We start from the raw sequence: 17,733 nt of genomic DNA on the forward strand, positions 1-17,733 counted from the left end.
CAAAACGGACCAAAGCAATGAACTAAATCAAATTCTGATTCGAAATCTAAATCAGGTCCTAATAAAGTCATATTTATGAGTTGAATCTCATTAGAAATATGGAAAAGGTATGGGAAATAAGAATGAGTGCTTTCTTATCTTACAAAAGCTACCTTGTGACATTTTATAATGTTTTAGCATGGAAACAAAATATATATATATATAACATAATTGTTCACCATAAATACTTCCTACAGTATATTCTGTTGGCTAAATAACTGGATTTAGTCAATCTGCAGCAATTTTAATTTACACTGTTATGTGTTGCTTATATGCTTATAAAGATAAAATAATGAATAATTCACATTAAATGCTTTTATGCCCATACACTGCACTGAATGTGTGTCTTGGTGAATACACTGTATGTTTGGGTGTTGTCTATGAAGAAGGCACCAAGCATGCTGCGACTGTCAAGGTGAGCTAGCCTTACCCGACAGAATGGGGGCAAATCTGCTGGTGTGTTTGTATTCGTGTCCATGTGTATTTCCGTGTATTTTTTCATGAGTTTATGTGTACAAGTTTACCTTGACCGTGCATTTTACTGCAGATGGTAATGGCATTGAGAGGCGGACTGTGCCATCTCCACAGATGAATTGGAAGTAGTGTTTCAGAAGTTTCATGCCAATAAAGATCATTGATTTAACAATTGGGAATGAAAAAAAAAAAATGTATGTGTTTGTGTGAGTGGTGGCAGAGAGATGTTTCTCCTTTGATTTACCACTCTCTGACCCAAAGCCCAGCAAGCTCTTTGCTGATTGATGACAGCACCAGACTTAATGAGGAGAGCCATAGAGTGACATCACCACCAGTCTGGGCTTTTACACTTTTACATTCCTCTATCAGACACACACATGCACGCACGCACACACACATGCACACACACACACACACACACACACACACACACAAGCGGGCACACACACACACACACACACACACACACTGCTGTTCTGCATCTCTTTGAGCTCGTTGTGAAGTGTTATAATGTGTGTCAGTGTTAATTTAGAGAGCTCCACTTTCAAAGTCAAGGATGTGTGTATCCATGTGTAGATGTGTGCATGAGTGTGTGTGTGCGCGCATGCGTGCAGAGGTTCCCCTTGGCTGCTGAGACTCAACATTTGATTTGCTAAAAGGAGCAAGACACTTCTATTAATCAATATTTGCTGACTGACTGGGTGTCTTTCTGGCTGATTGACTGGCTGTGTAGTTACTTGACTGACTGATTGGCTAACTAACTGACTGACTGCCTGGCACTCTGCTCGACTGGCAGACTAAATCTCTAAATGAAAACCATTTATAACGTGACCTAAAGAGAAAGCGCACAGCAGAACAACAGCAGAAGTAAAGATTTGGGAGGGCTTTGCTTATTAGGTGCTTCACTGAGTTTGCTGTTATGTCCCAATGAAGGCATATTTCAATGACCAAATCGATGAGCAGGCGATCATACTGTTTCATGATCTAATGCCTTATCTGTAGAGACATGTAGACAGACAGAACCTATGAAAAAAACGATGGCTGGCTGGGGTGATGAGAAAAGAGGAGAGGTGGGAGGCGTGGGTGGGAAAAGGGGTTGAGAGATGAGGTTGACTTGATAATGAAGAGGTTAAGGATACCATGGAGAGAGAGGGTGGGAGGTCAGGTCAGAGAGAGGGACAAAAAACAAGGGAGAGCCAGAGAGAGACAGAAGTAGAAAGTGAGAAAAAGAGAGGTCACAAGAGAGGTTGAAGAGGTGGGGGATATTTAGCCATCAGGTCAGAATAGCATTGTGTTAAAGGCTCTTTGGGAGTATCTACGTTATACTGCAGTAATGTATGTGACCTCCCTGCTTTTTATTCTCCTACCATTTCCTACACTTTCCATCCTTTTATTCCACCTTGTATGTTTGTATGTAAACCTTTTTATTTTTCCATTCCCATTTATCCTATTCCCCATGCTCATGTTTCATCACACATAGAGTAAGGGATATAATATTAGAGAATTTTCCAGAATACATGCTGAAGAAGGGGGTCTCGCCCGAAAGTTCTGTCTTTTATTTTTCTTTTGTAAATAATATTAGAGATAAAACTGCCAATGTAAATAAAACAGTAGGACTTAATTACAAAAAAGTAAAGTAAAAGAAAGACATTAGGAGAACATTTATTACCTTATTTTTGGAAATACATTCTACAAATACAGCATTCATTTTGGGTGCATAATGAGAAAAAGCTGAGCTCATTGTGCTAACTGTGTGAAAGGGTGCGAAATTAGCTCTGATTTTTTGAGCGTCAATACAATGGGGCTGATGATTGAGCTTTGAGGAACACCACAGGTAACATTAGATAACAGTGAAGTTTCCAGTTGTTTTTGTTGTTGTTTCCTGCAAGCTAGTGAGGAACTCTGAGCCTGTCTTATTATTATACTCTCTGGCATATGATTTACTTCTTCATAAGATGCTTAAAATGTCTTTAAAATGCATTGCACTGTGTAAGCACAATCTCATTTTATAATTACCTTCAAGTCAAACCTCTTCAAAGTACAAAGTCATTGTAAAATAAAGGTTTCTTACCTCATAATGACTTTAATTTGAGACAATGATAACTCTTAGGCAGTGAGATGACTGTGTAAAGCAAGGCTAGAATAAAACTGTAGAAACACTTTTTCAGCATGTTTACCATCTTCATCCAATGACAAAGGCAGAAGAGAAGCAACGTCATCTTGGTGGCAGCATGTGTCAGGGTTTATGGAATTGTGCTAACGTTCACCTTCATTGACATGACACAGAGGCTACCAATCATCCAGACCAAGACCTCAATCATGTTTCAGCATCACCATGGGATATTTCAACACCCATCCTCATCCCTAAATCCAAACAAGGAGTAAGAGGAATAAAGACACAAAGGAAATCATAAAGAGACAGACCAATAAATGACTGTATGAGACATCTTCTGTCCTCACCTACTGTCCCACCACCACCCAGACCCCTTCTCCCATATCTCCATAAAGGCTGATTAAATGAATAGACCGACAGCAACCCCCCTCTGCCTCCCTTCCCCTATTTTTACAGCTCAATCATACTGCAGACACATAGACTGCTTATCCTGAGTGTCAAAATTGAAAGGGGAACGAAAGGAAGAGAGGGAGAAAGACTGTAAGAAAAGAAAGAGCAAGTAAGAGGAGATAGGGAAGCAAGAGAATAGTGGAAGGGCAGTGGGGGGCAGCCTGAGAGCAATTTCTCTCTTGAATAAAGAAAGAATGGGGGAGGGGGTTGTAAAAAACCACTAATGGCAAGGCCCCTGGTTCTGGTAAAATAGGCTGTGTTATAGGTTCTGGCTCTCGTTCGTTGATTCATTCATTTGTTCGTTCCTTGCTCTTTCGTCAAGTCAAGTGCTCGCCTGTCTGTCTTTCCCTTTTGTGTCCACGAGTCTAGATAAGAGCTGCTGGCATGACTGCCTAGTAGTCATTTAGTTATTATAGAGAGAGAGAGAGAGTAAGAGAGAGAGAGAGAGGGAGACAGAGAGAGGATGAGGGAGTGAGAGAACAGAAAAGAGGATGAAAAGACTAATTCTACAGACAGATAAATGGCTCATTTTGAATGGCCTTTCTTTCTTTTAATTCACTCTCTCATTCGCTCCTGTTTAAATATTTGCTGTTCTCCTCCTCTTACCTGACCGCTCCTCAACACACACACCCGAACACACTTGACGATGACATGCAGTCTAATATGCCTCTTGAGTCGTCTCTTTGAGAGCTATTAAAATGAGATCTTCTCTTCACTAATCCATAATATTGGACGCCAAAGCCTTTCATGGCCTTTGAATAACAACTCCTACGATATTTCCACATACCCACAGTTTCCTGAGTGTGACAGTATTCTGCTTGTTTAATTTAAACTCTTAGTGTGTGAAATCAGGTGTATGTCTGGGGCCACTCGTCTACGCGATGGCCACAGTTTGAATCAGCAAAAGACTTCTAATATTTGTTTATTTTCATGTGTTTGTGTACATTTGATCTCTCTTTGACACACACGGGAATGTGTGAGTTGCACGTGCGTGACAGTGTCCCATTCCTTGTGGGAAACTAGAGACACGCACAGTGTCTGAAACCTCATTTTCCTCTCCTAATGACATATCAGATGTTTGCATATAGGCCATATCAGTATGGAAATGAGCGTGCACACACACATACACAAGGAGCTTTAGAATAAAAGAACCAATCAAAGAGATACGGGTGTGTGTTGTCACAAGTCTCTGAGGTTGGGCAAGTCTGTGTGTCAAACACAACTAGCAACACACACAGAGAAACACACACACACACAGGCACAGACACACACACCCGTACCCTAGCCTTGTTATCCGGGGGCCTGTCTTGCAGGCAGCCTCTCTAACGCTGAGTGATGTTTAAATTAGTTTACAATTTAGCCTCCTCGCTACCCGCAGACGGCTCTTAACTCAGTGTGTGTATGTGATGTGTTTTTGTGTGTGTGTTTGCGCGTGTGTGAGCGTAACAAATTGTTGCCAGTACGGCAGACATCTAATGACTTCAAATTAGCTGCCTGGCGCCCGCCTTGACACGTTGTTACCACTGTTAGCAGCCTGTGCGTGCGTGTGTGTGTGCGAGTGTGTGAGTGTGTGTATGCAGCGCTGCGTAGCCATATCATGAAGCATAAATTGGCTTCACCTCTCTTCTCTCTACCTCTGTCTTTTTTCCTCTTTGTTTCTCTGTCTCTCTCCATCAATTTGATTAAAAAAATTACTGTACCATGGCGAGCAAAGACGTGTGCATGTGTGTGTGTGTTAACATGTACACCCTGCACAGAGTCTCTCTCTCACACACACACACGCACACTTGACAAGATGTGGAACAAGACAGCTCCAAAAAGGTTAACAGATCTATTCTTTTCTTTTCTAATCAGTACTTGAACTGTTTTGTTTGCCTTTATGTGTGTTTGCATAAGAGTCTGATAAAGAATGTTGAGGAGGCGTATTTCTTTTTGACAATCCTTTGCACCCTGAGTGAACAGTAGATCACTTTCTGTGTGTACATGTATGTGTCTGTGTGTGTGTGTGCGTGTTTGTGTGTGTGTGTGTGTGTGTGTGAGAGAGAGCGAGTATTAGATCAGTGTTCGCTGTTGTAAACAATGAGGATTTCATAAAGTGTCGACGCCACACACACCAAAAACGCAAACACACACACACACACACTTGGAAGATGAAGAGTTCTATCTGTCTCTGTGAGCAGTGGATTGCCTTTCTCGTTCATCTAATCACACCATCTTCTCTCCTCCGCCAAGCAATCGTTGCGCTTTGCACATAAAGCTACACACACACACACACACACACACACACACACACACACACACACACACACACACACACACACACACACACACACACTCAGCTCAGGACATAACCTGGCTAACTCAGTCCGTTCACAGAAAGAAGGTAGGCCCAGTGCAAAACAAAACATTAAATATACATTGTGTGTGTTTGTGTGTGCCTGTGAGTTATTTTTGTGTATGTATGTTATATACAGTATGGGTGCATCCCAGAGGTATGGAGAGAGAGACAGAGAGAGCAGCAGAGAGAGATAAATGGATTTAAGGAGTAAAACGTGGGACGGGGAGATTAGAGGAAAGGAGATAGTATTGGATTGAGGCTATGTGTTGTTTTGAAAGAGAAAAAATAAATATTAAAAGAGCTATACTTGGTATATGGATCAATATATATGTCTGCTTACTGTCCATATAGCAGCACATAGATCAATACACTAACAAGAAGCAATGTATATTCCCATCTCTCCTTCTCTCCCCTCATCTCTGTTTTTCTCTCTGTTGTTTCCACATGTATTGATAAGATATAATATGTATCATTTGGAAACCCTGTTATCCAATGCCATTGACTTTATTGTTATAGATTTATGCAGCGTGAGTGATTGGTATTTATGCTTCTAATCTGGTGTTTCCCCCCTATATTCCTACAACCGCCTATACTGTTTGAGCAGTGGCAGCAGGGGGTAATTCTATTCTATTCTATTGTATTCTATTCTATGACCATATTTCTAGTCGACAATGGGACTAATCTTTGTGCTAATCTGTGTTAATCTGAGACACTGCTCTTCCCTCCTCACTCCTGTCACAGTAGGCTCCCTCACTAAACCAGATTATAGCTTTCATCTCTTCCTCTCGTACGTCTAGATCCTCGTCTTCATGTTCATTTTAGTATTCCTCATTGTCAAGCTTACTCCCTCCTCACTTGTTTTGTTTTTCTTATTTATTCATTTTCGCCCATTTCTGTGTCTGCCATTATTTAAATTTTTGTATCTTGTTATCCAAAACCAATTCTGAACAGATTAAAAGAGTTAGTTTAAGAAGATTAGACTAGATTCCTCTGTTTTACTGATAAACCTGTACAGGGACACTGATGTGCCAGAACCATCATGTTCAACTGCATAAAAAAAAAAAAACCCCAAACAAACCAAACCAGTACAAAAGAAAAACAATATTCTCTGCTTCATCATTAGATTGAGACAGTTTTATGTAAATGGGATCATTAATTTTCTTCCTTTTCTGTTTGATTTATATCATCTGATGGTCTCTCTACCGTTATAGCTTGTAACTTAAAACAACAATTACCTTTAGGCATTTTAACTGTTTGGTTCATAGTTTAGGTCATAGTTTCTATGTGTATGTGCATGTGGGAATGTGTGAAACCAATGAGGGTATTTGGTTGGTCAGTTGGAGAAGTCAAAAGTTCAGACTGTCTGAGTGCACGGATTAGGGTGATTAGGGTGAAAAGTCAGACCTTAGCACCTGGTATACTTGCATGTATGTAAGTCTGCTTGAACTGCATCTGGACCGTGTAGTCTCTCTGCCAATACACACAGCATGTATGTATGTGTGTCTATCCTGTATCCTGTATGTGTGTGTGTGTGTGTGTGTGTGTGTGTGTGTGTGTGTGTGTGTGTCTGTATGAAATGACCCATACCCTGGAATTGAAAAAAAAAAACATGTATGGATGTACATATGTCTGCGTGTGAGACTCACAACATGGAATCATCTTAGGTTCAGCATGAAAGTCAGAGTTCAGCAGATTTATATTTTTCCTACCTGGGATATGTTTGGCCCAGCCGATGTTCACAACCAGCTCTCTGTCCGCCAGGTCACATAGCGTAGTCAGGGCCTTGATGTCGCTGTCTGGTACTGTTGGGTCAGGCATGGCATAAATCTTCTCTGGCTCGGCCACCAGCAGGTGAGAGACGATTTTGTTATCTGCAAGGCAGCCAAAGGCAACTGACATGACCACCAGACAAGGAGAAAGACACAGAGACAGAGAGATGGTGAATTTTTGCTGTATTAGGCTACAAGCTGTTCCACACCAATCCGGTGCAACAAAGTGAAAGGTCATATGCAAAGTCCATCATAACATGGCTTGATAGATAACACATATGTCTAAAAGTTATTTCCCCAAGTAGCAAAGAAGAAGCTGACTTGACCAAAGAAACAGAGACATGTTTTATCAAATCAACACACAATACATTTCAGTACATTACTGTGATCTTAAAGTGTAATTAAACCTTTAAAATTCAAACAATATTTCCTAAAAATATGAAAAGTAACGTATGCAAGAGTAAAAGCCAAATTTGCCATTATCTGAAAAGTGAGTTTTTACAGTGTCATATTACTTTATAAAGTATATAACATAGGATGAAAAAGTCAGTTTGTTTCATATGACAATATGTGATTGAACAAAATCAAATAACAGGTTGCTTGACTACATTGTGATTCCTACATGTCCTGTGGAATTTTTCAACAATCAAGCAGGATAATTGATTTGATTCAACAAATTTCGCAGGACTAAAGATGAAAAAGCACTTGACAAGAGATCAAACATTTTCTGAAACGTTTCCAGTTCAGGAGATGCTTCAATGTGCGATTAAAGGAGATTGCCATGTGTGATTCAGGGCTGCCCAAAATGATGTCTTTTGCATCACAGCCTTTAAGAAGCTTCGCTGATACATACAGAAGGGGAAAGATAATACTGAAAGCCAAACAGCTCAGCTGGTAATGGTGACATGTGGTGATGAGATCTCTATGGCCCATTAGTAACAGACTGATACCCTGCTTCCAAATTAATCCACTGACTAATCAAGCATGGGAATAATAACAGAGGATAGAGGAGCAAGAGAGGAGTGAGGGATTGCGTGAAAGAGGGAGAGAGAAATAAGCAAGAAAAAAAAATGTGAGAAGACAGACAGGTAGAAATAGAGCTGTGGACAGATTGTAAAGGACAGACAGGAAGAGTCGAGAGAGCGACAGCTAGATAGAGATAAACAGCAAGAGGGAGTGAAACAGAGTTGGGGGGATGAGTTGTGTATTGATCTTACACTCTCCGCCCCCAATTCTGTTTTACACACACACACACACACACACACACACACACACACACACACACACACACTTGTACATATATATATATATATATATATATATATATATATATATTTTCTTCCTATCCTCTTCCCTCTTGCTCCAGCTCCGGGGTCGTTTGAGCCAAACCAATCCCAGTCACACTGCAGTATCTGTGGGTAAATCTTATTTAATGTTTCCCTAATTAGAATCAATGGAAGCCCATTTCCAAACCCTGGGCTATTGTTCTATTCTCACACAATCAATGGGGACGCTGAGGCTAGGGATTGGGCTACAGATAGATAGGCTGTGTGCGTGTATCTGTGAGAGAGACAGAGGGACAGAAAGATTTTTTGTGTGTATTGACTGTGTCAGTGAAAAAGAACAAGAGAGACAGAGGAAGTCTATATCAACACAATATTTTTTGTTTTTTCAAGGGAAGGTTTGTTTTTTATGTCAGACAAAGATTTGTATTCATACATAAATTAATAAAGAAAATGTAAACTATGGTAGGTAGCCTAAATTATAGCAGGACTGAAGACTAAAATAAAATGTACCCAGTTTAACGAAAATTGTACAGGCCATCAGTGAAGACATTCAGTTACCTGGAGCACACATGCATGCTGTGTGTATGCAAACACATGCACTATAGTGTATAAACAGACACACAGTACACACAGTCATATTATCCCATCATTTCAATGATTAGTAGTGCAGAAGTCCTGGTAAGCTGCCGTGCAGCCATTCAGCATATTGGCCTAAAGCAGAATATGCTCCAGCTTTAAGCAAAATGGGCTTTGGGGACCAAGCTGCTAAACACTGCTCAATCTGTACTGCATGTGTGTGTGTGTTGTGTGTGCGAGCAGACGGTTAGCTAAAGAGCTAACTCTAGTTTGATGTGGTTGCCAGATTGGATTTAATCCGGATTAGGGTTTTGGCTGGCCCCCTCCCTTCCCCTCTCTCCCTCCCTCCCCTCCTTTCTCTCGCTCTCTCTCTGAGAAACCCACTCAGTTAGGTTCAGTCTCTCTCCCTCTGTCTCGACCTGTCTCTCTGTCACTCTCACTCACTCTCTCCCTTGTTAATTTTTCAATCATCAGGCTTTGGCGTTGGTTTTGTTCTTTAAAAAACGAAGCCAATCCAGCCGGAGCTAAATGAATACCTTTATAGTGAAATATTACACATATAAAATGTTATGACCCCAAACTGGTAGCAGTAGAGATGGGGAGATAAACTTGGCCTCAAACAGATGGGCTTCTCACTACCCTGTGTATATTTATGCGTGCGTGTGTGTGTGTGTGTGTGTGTGTGTGTGTGTTTGTGTGACTGTCTATGTGTTACAGTGTTTTACTGTCCAACTGTCTCCATTACGATAGAAACTAATGGAGAGGCAGTTCCTTGTACTTCTGGTCTCCTGCCTTTTACATCAACATTGCCTTAACATGGTGAGACAATATGCTAGATTACATTTTTTTTTCTGTATATTTCAACTGTCCATAAAATGCACTTCAATTGCTGCTCAACCTCAGAGAGAACACGGCTGTTACATGTACAGTTACCAGTCAGAATTTATGAGTTTATGTGCGTGAGTATGTTCTTACATGGCTTCTTGGGGGGCAGAGCCAGCTGTGGGTTCAGGTATGGACTGTTGTCTGCATCTATCCGGCGTTTATATTTCTGTCTCCCACCACGAACCCTATCCAGACGAACACCTGTAGGAAAAGGGAAATAACAGAGGATGTGTATCAATACACAGTGCACGACACTGGCTTCAAGATAAAAACAACAACAGACTTTTGGACTACTTAAGAAGAAGACGTAACAAAAAAAAAGTAACAAATCTGCTAGTTTGCAAGAAATATAGCAAGATAGAGAAAAGAAGGGACGGAGGGGGTGAAAAAGAGTGGAGGTCTGGGTGTGAAGTGGTGATAACTGTGCTGTTTCTGCAGTGCGTGCATGTCAGTGTGTCTGTTATGCATACAGGCACTTTTATGCTATTGTCAAGCTTGCTAAACTGGCTTGCCTCTTTTATTCTACAACAAGATTAATTTATAGAGACACCATTTGAGTAAAAGGCCTCTCTCATTCTCTCTCTCTCTCTCTCTCTCTCTCCCCCCCCCCCCCCCTCTCTCTCTCTCTCTCATGTTGTCTCTCTGGCTTTCTGATTCACTCTTTTCCTGTCTCTTGCCCAATCTCTGTCTCTCTCTCTCACTCTCTCTCTCTCTCTCTCTGTCTCGTTAATTAATTGACACAAAGGAGTCCTAATTTAATTAGGCCTATCTCTCCGGGGATTGGATGTTACCGTGGTTACCACTTAAAGATGGATAAGGAAGACAGAGGTGTCATGTGCCCTGGAGGAGAAGAGGAGAGGAAAGGAGAGGAGGAATCTGAAAGGGAGATCAAATGTTTCAAACTAACACTAGTTTTTGATTGTGGAAGGGATACAAAATGGTTTTGCAGAATTGCTGCAGAAAGAGATCAAAGCTGTGTCTCTATTACTTCTTTATTATCTTTGAACAATTTTCAAGTATTAATTTGGATTTCTGTCCAATAAATGCAATCATATTTACTGCTACTCAACTAGTGTTAAGGTCTACCATATGTTAACTATAACACGTAAATTACAGCTGTTTGAATTGCTCATTTATTGTAATCAGGGTTATCTATCTCAGCAATAAAACACTTAGCAATCAGAATGAATTCAAATTTTCTGGCAGCAGCAACAGTGGTTTCATTGTAATATGTCCAAGATAAATGGGACATTGACACAACCGTAAAGTAAAAGCCACTAACACTCAACAGAAATCAAAAACAACATCTGCAGAAAATGTAGGAAAAAAGCCATTGAAGATAGATATTGAAGTTGTTATAAAGATTTAAAGCTAGGCCAAGAAGTCACTGAGCAAATGTGAGACAACTGCAAAGCCATCTCAGTGATGTTGGTTTAAACAGTCTGCAAAACAAAGTCTTACTTTCAACAACTCATACCTGTTCAAAATATCATAATGTTCTAATATAAAATTAAAACCTCAAACAATATTAATGCAATGCCTATCTCATGCTTTAAACTCCAACAGTGCCACTGATTTGAAAGGTTTTCTGAGATGCACATTGCATTTAAAACAGTCTGGATTTGATTGAAATGTATAGACAGAGAGAGAGAATAGCAGTGAGAGAGTAGAAGAAAGAGAGATTTGCTAACACACAGAGATTTAAATCCTTTGAAAAATGTGCTGACCGTGGCCAAGACAACACACCTCAGAGATTTAACTTAGAGACTTTCTATTGGCAGAAAAGAAAAAAAAATGTCAGGGAGCATTTTTGTGCATCGGTCGGCATTTGTAAGTGCATGTGTTCCTGTGTTTTATTTCTGTGTGCACATGTTGGTGGCCACTTTTATTCAAAGCATATGAGTGTACTCATTTTTTCTGTGGAAATGTTGTCATTTGGAATCCTCTAACTAGCGCAGGCAGCAGCCAGGCCAGTGAACTGAACATGACATGCATCTGTGTGTGTGTGTGTGTGTCTGTGTGTGTGTGTACTGTAGACAGGAATAGGTAGACAGAAGGGCTGACAGTCCAGGTACAGTGGGGGGGAGGCAGTGTCAGCAAACGGTCAAGAAATTCTTAACACCAGGGGGTACAAAACCACTCACACACTTACTCTGTGCTTTCTTTCACACACACACACACACGCACGCACGCACACACACACACACACACACACACACACACACACACACACACACACACACACACACACACACACACACACACACACACACAATGTCCATGTTTCTCTAACCCACACCCCCATGTTGTGTTTGGGTAAGCCCCGACAAGCAGCTTGCTCAGTCACTACCTGGGTCAGTGGCTGGTCAGAAGAGGAAAGGGAGAGGGAGAAAAAAAGCAGAAAGTATCAGAGATTAAAAAAAAAAGGTAGAAGGCGGCAGGAAGAAGGAAAATGTGGATGCATGTATTAGGTGGGCGAATAAAGACTAAATGTCTCTCAGTAATATGGCTACATACTATAATCAAACCACAGATTCATATTATATTCACTGAGATATCAATGTAAAGTCAATGCTGATGTCAAAAAGCAAACTTTGTGGTATCACTTGTCCATCTACTTATGTTACACCTCCTGCTAAGTCATCCAATCACATACCTACTTAAGTCACTGTAATATGCAAGACATGCATGGCACCATCAAATATTTGGGCTGCCTCAATAACCTGGCTGCTCATTTAAGAAGGCAGCATGGCACCAAAACAGAATGCTACCAATGGGAGCAGTTACATGATGCAGCGCAAGCATCTACAGCTACTGTCTACCTGGTTAGGGAAGCATTGTGTCTTTGTACCATACAGTAATTTATGTGATTTTCAAAATAAAGTACAACATTGACTTTGGTAGATACTGATAGCCTGCTCAGCTGTATTTTAATTTACTGTAAATTCATACAAAAATGAACACAGTCAATCTGCACTCCATTTCTCTCACAGCACTTTCTATTGCATGCACACTATTCCTGTCACACACAAACTCTCACATGCAGACTCTCAATTTTTCTCTTTCTCTTTTTCTTATACCTAAAAGACCCAGCACTGTGCTGAGCTCACTTTATAAAGAGCCCTCTCTAACTACCTCATCTATTTTCCACCAAATTAACTCTCTCTCAGCACTGATTAATGATCAAATCTAAATGAATCAAATTAAAAATTGAAAATTATATTTCCAAAGCCCACAAAAAAGAGACAGGAGGAGGCTAGGGGGGAGAGTGAGAGTGCTCTACCTCCTCTTAACAAATGAGCCTTCAAATCATAAAGAATGGGCGAGAGAAGAGAGGAGGGAAGGAATGAAGAGGGGAGAAGAGAGGAAGAGGGTCAGGGGAGAGGAAGTGCAAGGATCAGAAAAAAAAATGGTGGAGAGAACAGAACAATTGAACGGGGAATGGGTAAGAAATGGAATAAAAAGTCGGGATAAAAAAATAAAATTTGGATAAAAAATTATAAAAAGCATGAATGAAGATTATGAACATAGAAATTGGAGAAAAAAGAGATCAGAGGCGAGAGGACCAGAGCATAGGTTGTGAAATATGAAGAGAAGAGAAGGGGAGGGGTGAGTAATGGATGAGCTAGTAAACAAAAGAAGAAAGGAAAACGGGGAAAAAAAGAAATAAGAGAGAAAAGGAGGGATGAAAAAAGGAAATTAGATAGGAGTAGAATAATGAGAGAAAATAAAACATCCATGAAAGAAAAGAACAGAGAGAAGTCCACAGAGGTTACACACCTTAATTATATCCTTTAATTATTATGTCAACCAACAGTACACCTCTACTCAGTCCACTGCTTCACTAACACAGAGCAGAGTGTGTGTGAACTGTATTTAATACCATGTAACTAATAATACCTTTTATTTTTTACCTGTTCACCAATTTTGTCATATGCTGCACACACACATACACACACACGGTGACAGTGATGAAGGTGAATCATTCCTATCGTGGGAATATTGTTGCCTGTCAATAGCGCGATCTGCACTGATCACATCAGCATAGATTTTACACCGCACTGGCGTCACTCTGTGTCAGCGTATGTGTGTGTGTTTGAACAGTTGAGGGATTGCGAGTGAAATGCCTTTGACACCTAAGTGCTTTTGAAGAGAGAAGCGGCAAGCATGGAAAGAAAAAAGGCAGAAGACAGAGGAAAAGAGGGAAAAAGAAAAGAGAGAAAAGACAGAAAATGGATTTATTTCAGATGGTCAATGATATGATAAGAGAGTAAGAGAATGAAAGAGGGCGAGAATGGGAGTGAAGGATAGAGTGGCGAGAGGAGTAGGTAGACAAATAAAATGATTGATTTCAGTTGATCACAGCAAAGAGAAAGAGCGATGACAAAAGAGCACAAGAGGAAGAGAACATTTAAAGAGGCAGAGACGAGGAAACACCAAGAGGGAAAGGAGACGAGAGGGGGAGTTTTATGGTAATTGAAGTTGTAACAGGGTTGAAGTCTCTCTTCCACGTCAGACCAGGTTATCACCTTATGTTCCTGTGTGTGTGTATTTGTGAGTGTGTGTGTGTGTGTGTGTTAAACCACAGTGTTGATGTAATAACATAAAAGGTTTTCCTATGTGGGTTTAAGAACTGATGGGGGAGTAGATTGGGTGAGACAACAGACCCATTTAAATCTAGTGTGTGTCTGCATGTGAGGAAGAATTAGATATAACAAGATAAAGAAACATATATGCGCTACCGAAATACCAGGATAATGATAATTTTGTTCAAAAAATTGAATGAACAGAGCTCAAAGAAGGAAAGAAAAATAAAGAGAGCATGAGAGAGGGGTGGAAGGGAGGTGAAGAGAAGTGAAAGTGTGTGTAGTGTCATGCAGTGACGTTTGTTTAGACCAGAACAGATCAGAACAGCACTGCCTGAGGCAGCGGGCAGGTGGCTGTCACTGGTGTGTGAATATGTGTGTGTATTTGTGTGAATGTGGGCATGTGTGTGAGACCGTGTGAGGTCCCTATATAAATGTTGCCTTTTTCACATTAATGGCCCTTTTGTTTTATTTTTATGAAATACACTGACACATTTATACAACAGTGGTACATCAAACATTTCTGAGATGAGGCTATTTTACACTTGAGGCTTCACTTTATATTCGTATTACTTTATGTTTATACTATACATATCTAAGTCACAATTCTCTGATTCCAGCTTTTTAAATGTGACATTATTTGGGTATTTTTACTCCTATTTGACAGTGAATATCTTTTGGTTGTGGGCAAAACAGGACATTTGAAGATGAAACAATTAATTTATTCATTAAGAAAATAACAAACAGATTAATTGACAATGGAAATTATTGTCAGTTACAGCACTACTATTCTCAAACAGTCTTCCTACCAAATCTTGTGTCCTCTCAAGAAAAAGAGTGGACCACTTAGGCAGATCTCTCGCAGTATTCCATTATCACTCCTTTTTAGCTGGGATGCAACCAGATGCCACTCACACACACAAACACTCACACACAGTCGCTCAGGACAGACGCTACAGGGCCAGATTTAGCTACAAGTTTCCCATGGGGGCGAACACCAGACGCCACCAGTTGTCTGGCGCTCCCCTCCTCTGTTTCCTCGTCCTCTCCTCTTGTCCCTCTCCCCTCCTCTACTTTCATTCTTTCCTCCTTTTTTCTTATTCTCCCTGCTTTTGTCCCCAAAACAATGTTTTCCTGGTCATTTCATCATTTCTCTGTTTCTTCAATCTTTTTAAACACTGACATTGTTCAAGAAATGTTTCTTTTATGAGAGGCAAATTGTCTTTGTGGGTTTTGCGCGACTACATGTGTGTACAGCAATGAGATTGGATTAGCAGCAGTCAGGATTGTTGAGCTATGAAGTGAGTTATGATGCACACTACAAGCTGTATATGCACACCAAACACACACATGAGCATCAATGCTCACACAGACTGGGGCCTTCCACCCGATCTCACTCATTAGGTCTTAGAGGCCGCGGGAGCACGGCCAAAGTTGGCACAAGCTGTTTGCCTGTGTGTTAGTGTGTGTGTATGTGTGCATGTGTGGGGCAGTGTGCCAAGGTTTATATTTGCAGTCCGTGGACTCGTCTCTCTAGTAGTCTACCATCTGAATCCAGCTGGCCGTGTACAGCAATTCAGAGATGGAGGCTTTGGTTTGTGGATTCAACACATTCTGTCTGTTTAACCATGATTCATCAGACGTGCCATCATCAAAGCTGTCATGTTGTAAGGGAGCAAATCTGTCAATAAGACCATATGTACAATATACATGCATACTGAATATTGCTGGCTGCAAGGCTGTGTGCCTCTGCCAAGCCTTTCATGTTCAAATGTCTGATCTGTGTTTTGTATTCTGTTCATGACAATTCTACGCATTAGTGCTGAATTTGAATGCATTACTTCTGTCTTGCTCTGCCTCATATAAATACAATTGATTTAAAATGTTATTTCTCTGGTTAGCACTTGTTAAAAAAATGCCCTCAACCTTTGCTTGTTTCTTTATTTAGCATAAAATATTTTACCTGCAACAATACCCGTGTTCTTTCACTTCCCTCTCTTGATGCAGATTTAAGCCCCGCCCCTTTGACCTTTCGGTCTTCAGCTGACGCATCATTATGACCTCATTAAAAATGGACAGACAGCCATTGCCAGAGGGAAAGTTCTCATAATATAGTCAGGCCTTTTAATTGCCTCGCTCCAGAAATTAGCTGCTACATATTGGTGGGTGGGTGCCCCATGTTCATTCATTCCTTCAGTTTACCCCCTGCTCGTTTACTTCTTTCCTCCTGTTTTCCCTCTCTGGTTCAACATTCAATATTCCACAAAGACAGGGCTGCGTGTGTGTGTGTATTTACAGTATCAGGTGTGTGTCTAAGAGAACATGCAAAGAAAAGGCTCCATTCTGAGTTGGTTTACTGACCCTCTGGCCTCTTGTTCTCCACTCTCCTCTCGCTCTCTCTCTCTCTCTCTCTCACACACACACACACACACACACACACACACACACACACACACACACACACACACACACACACACACACACTCTTCCTTGCTGCCTCACTTGCTCTTCATCTCACCCTGTCTGTCTCCCAGAGCGACAAAGCTAATTTGAGGCAGATCTTGCCCTAAGGGGTAAACTATAGCATCTACACTCGCACACTCACATTCACACTCACAGAGATACACAAACACACACACACCACCTCCACCCCACTCCCTGTCCACCCTTACCACTTTATCTTCACCTTTCTCCCGTGAGCTAGCCCCTGACAACCAGAGTTAGCTCTGATGCTAACTGATCTAGCCACTTACCGTCATCATCTATGCAATTCTGCTGCAATGATGCTTCGACCCAGAAGGGTGGCATGAAACACAGCAGCAAATGTTCTTAAATGTTGTTGTGGGCAAAGGATTGTTGGTTGAGAGTGATACAATGTTAGAGAGATAACATTCTAAACCAAAGAAAATAATCCACACCAGGTTTGAAAAATTAAACATAAATATTTCATAAGGTAACTAATTGGTTAAAAAGATTTAGTATTATAATTTAAGGGTATGTTAAAGGTTCTATTTGGTGAAGGGACAGATTGAGCTTCTTTTTCAGATGTCTTACTTGTACTTCAAAAAGAGTGAAAATGAGAAAAATAGAAGAAAATGGATGTATTCATTTTCCAAATGACCCTTATTCATATGTAGAGCAGGACCCCTTGTATTAAATTCACACCCTGCACAACAAATGGGCAGGCTGTGGTCTGTCATGTTGATGTATATATATG

At 40.7% G+C, this 17,733-nt stretch overlaps 1 protein-coding gene across 13 annotated transcripts in view; it reads right to left on the reverse strand.

Annotated features, from left to right (window-relative positions):
* esrrga (estrogen-related receptor gamma a) overlaps positions 1-17,733 on the reverse strand; it is a 147,169-nt gene that overhangs the window by 25,597 nt on the left and 103,839 nt on the right. For 9 of the 13 annotated variants that reach the window (XM_030415112.1, XM_030415124.1, XM_030415123.1 and 6 more), the window contains 2 exons: positions 10,021-10,131; positions 7,124-7,306 (listed from right to left, as the gene is read on the reverse strand). In XM_030415112.1, coding sequence (XP_030270972.1) covers positions 7,124-7,306; positions 10,021-10,131 — 294 coding nt within the window. The remainder of the gene's footprint in view (positions 1-7,123; positions 7,307-10,020; positions 10,132-17,733) is intronic. The other 4 variants (XM_030415120.1, XM_030415119.1, XM_030415117.1 and 1 more) reach the window with 1 other exon arrangement.

The sequence above is a fragment of the Sparus aurata genome, chromosome 4 (genome assembly GCF_900880675.1).
Source record: "Sparus aurata chromosome 4, fSpaAur1.1, whole genome shotgun sequence".
In the NCBI taxonomy this organism is placed as follows: Eukaryota; Metazoa; Chordata; class Actinopteri; order Spariformes; family Sparidae; genus Sparus; species Sparus aurata.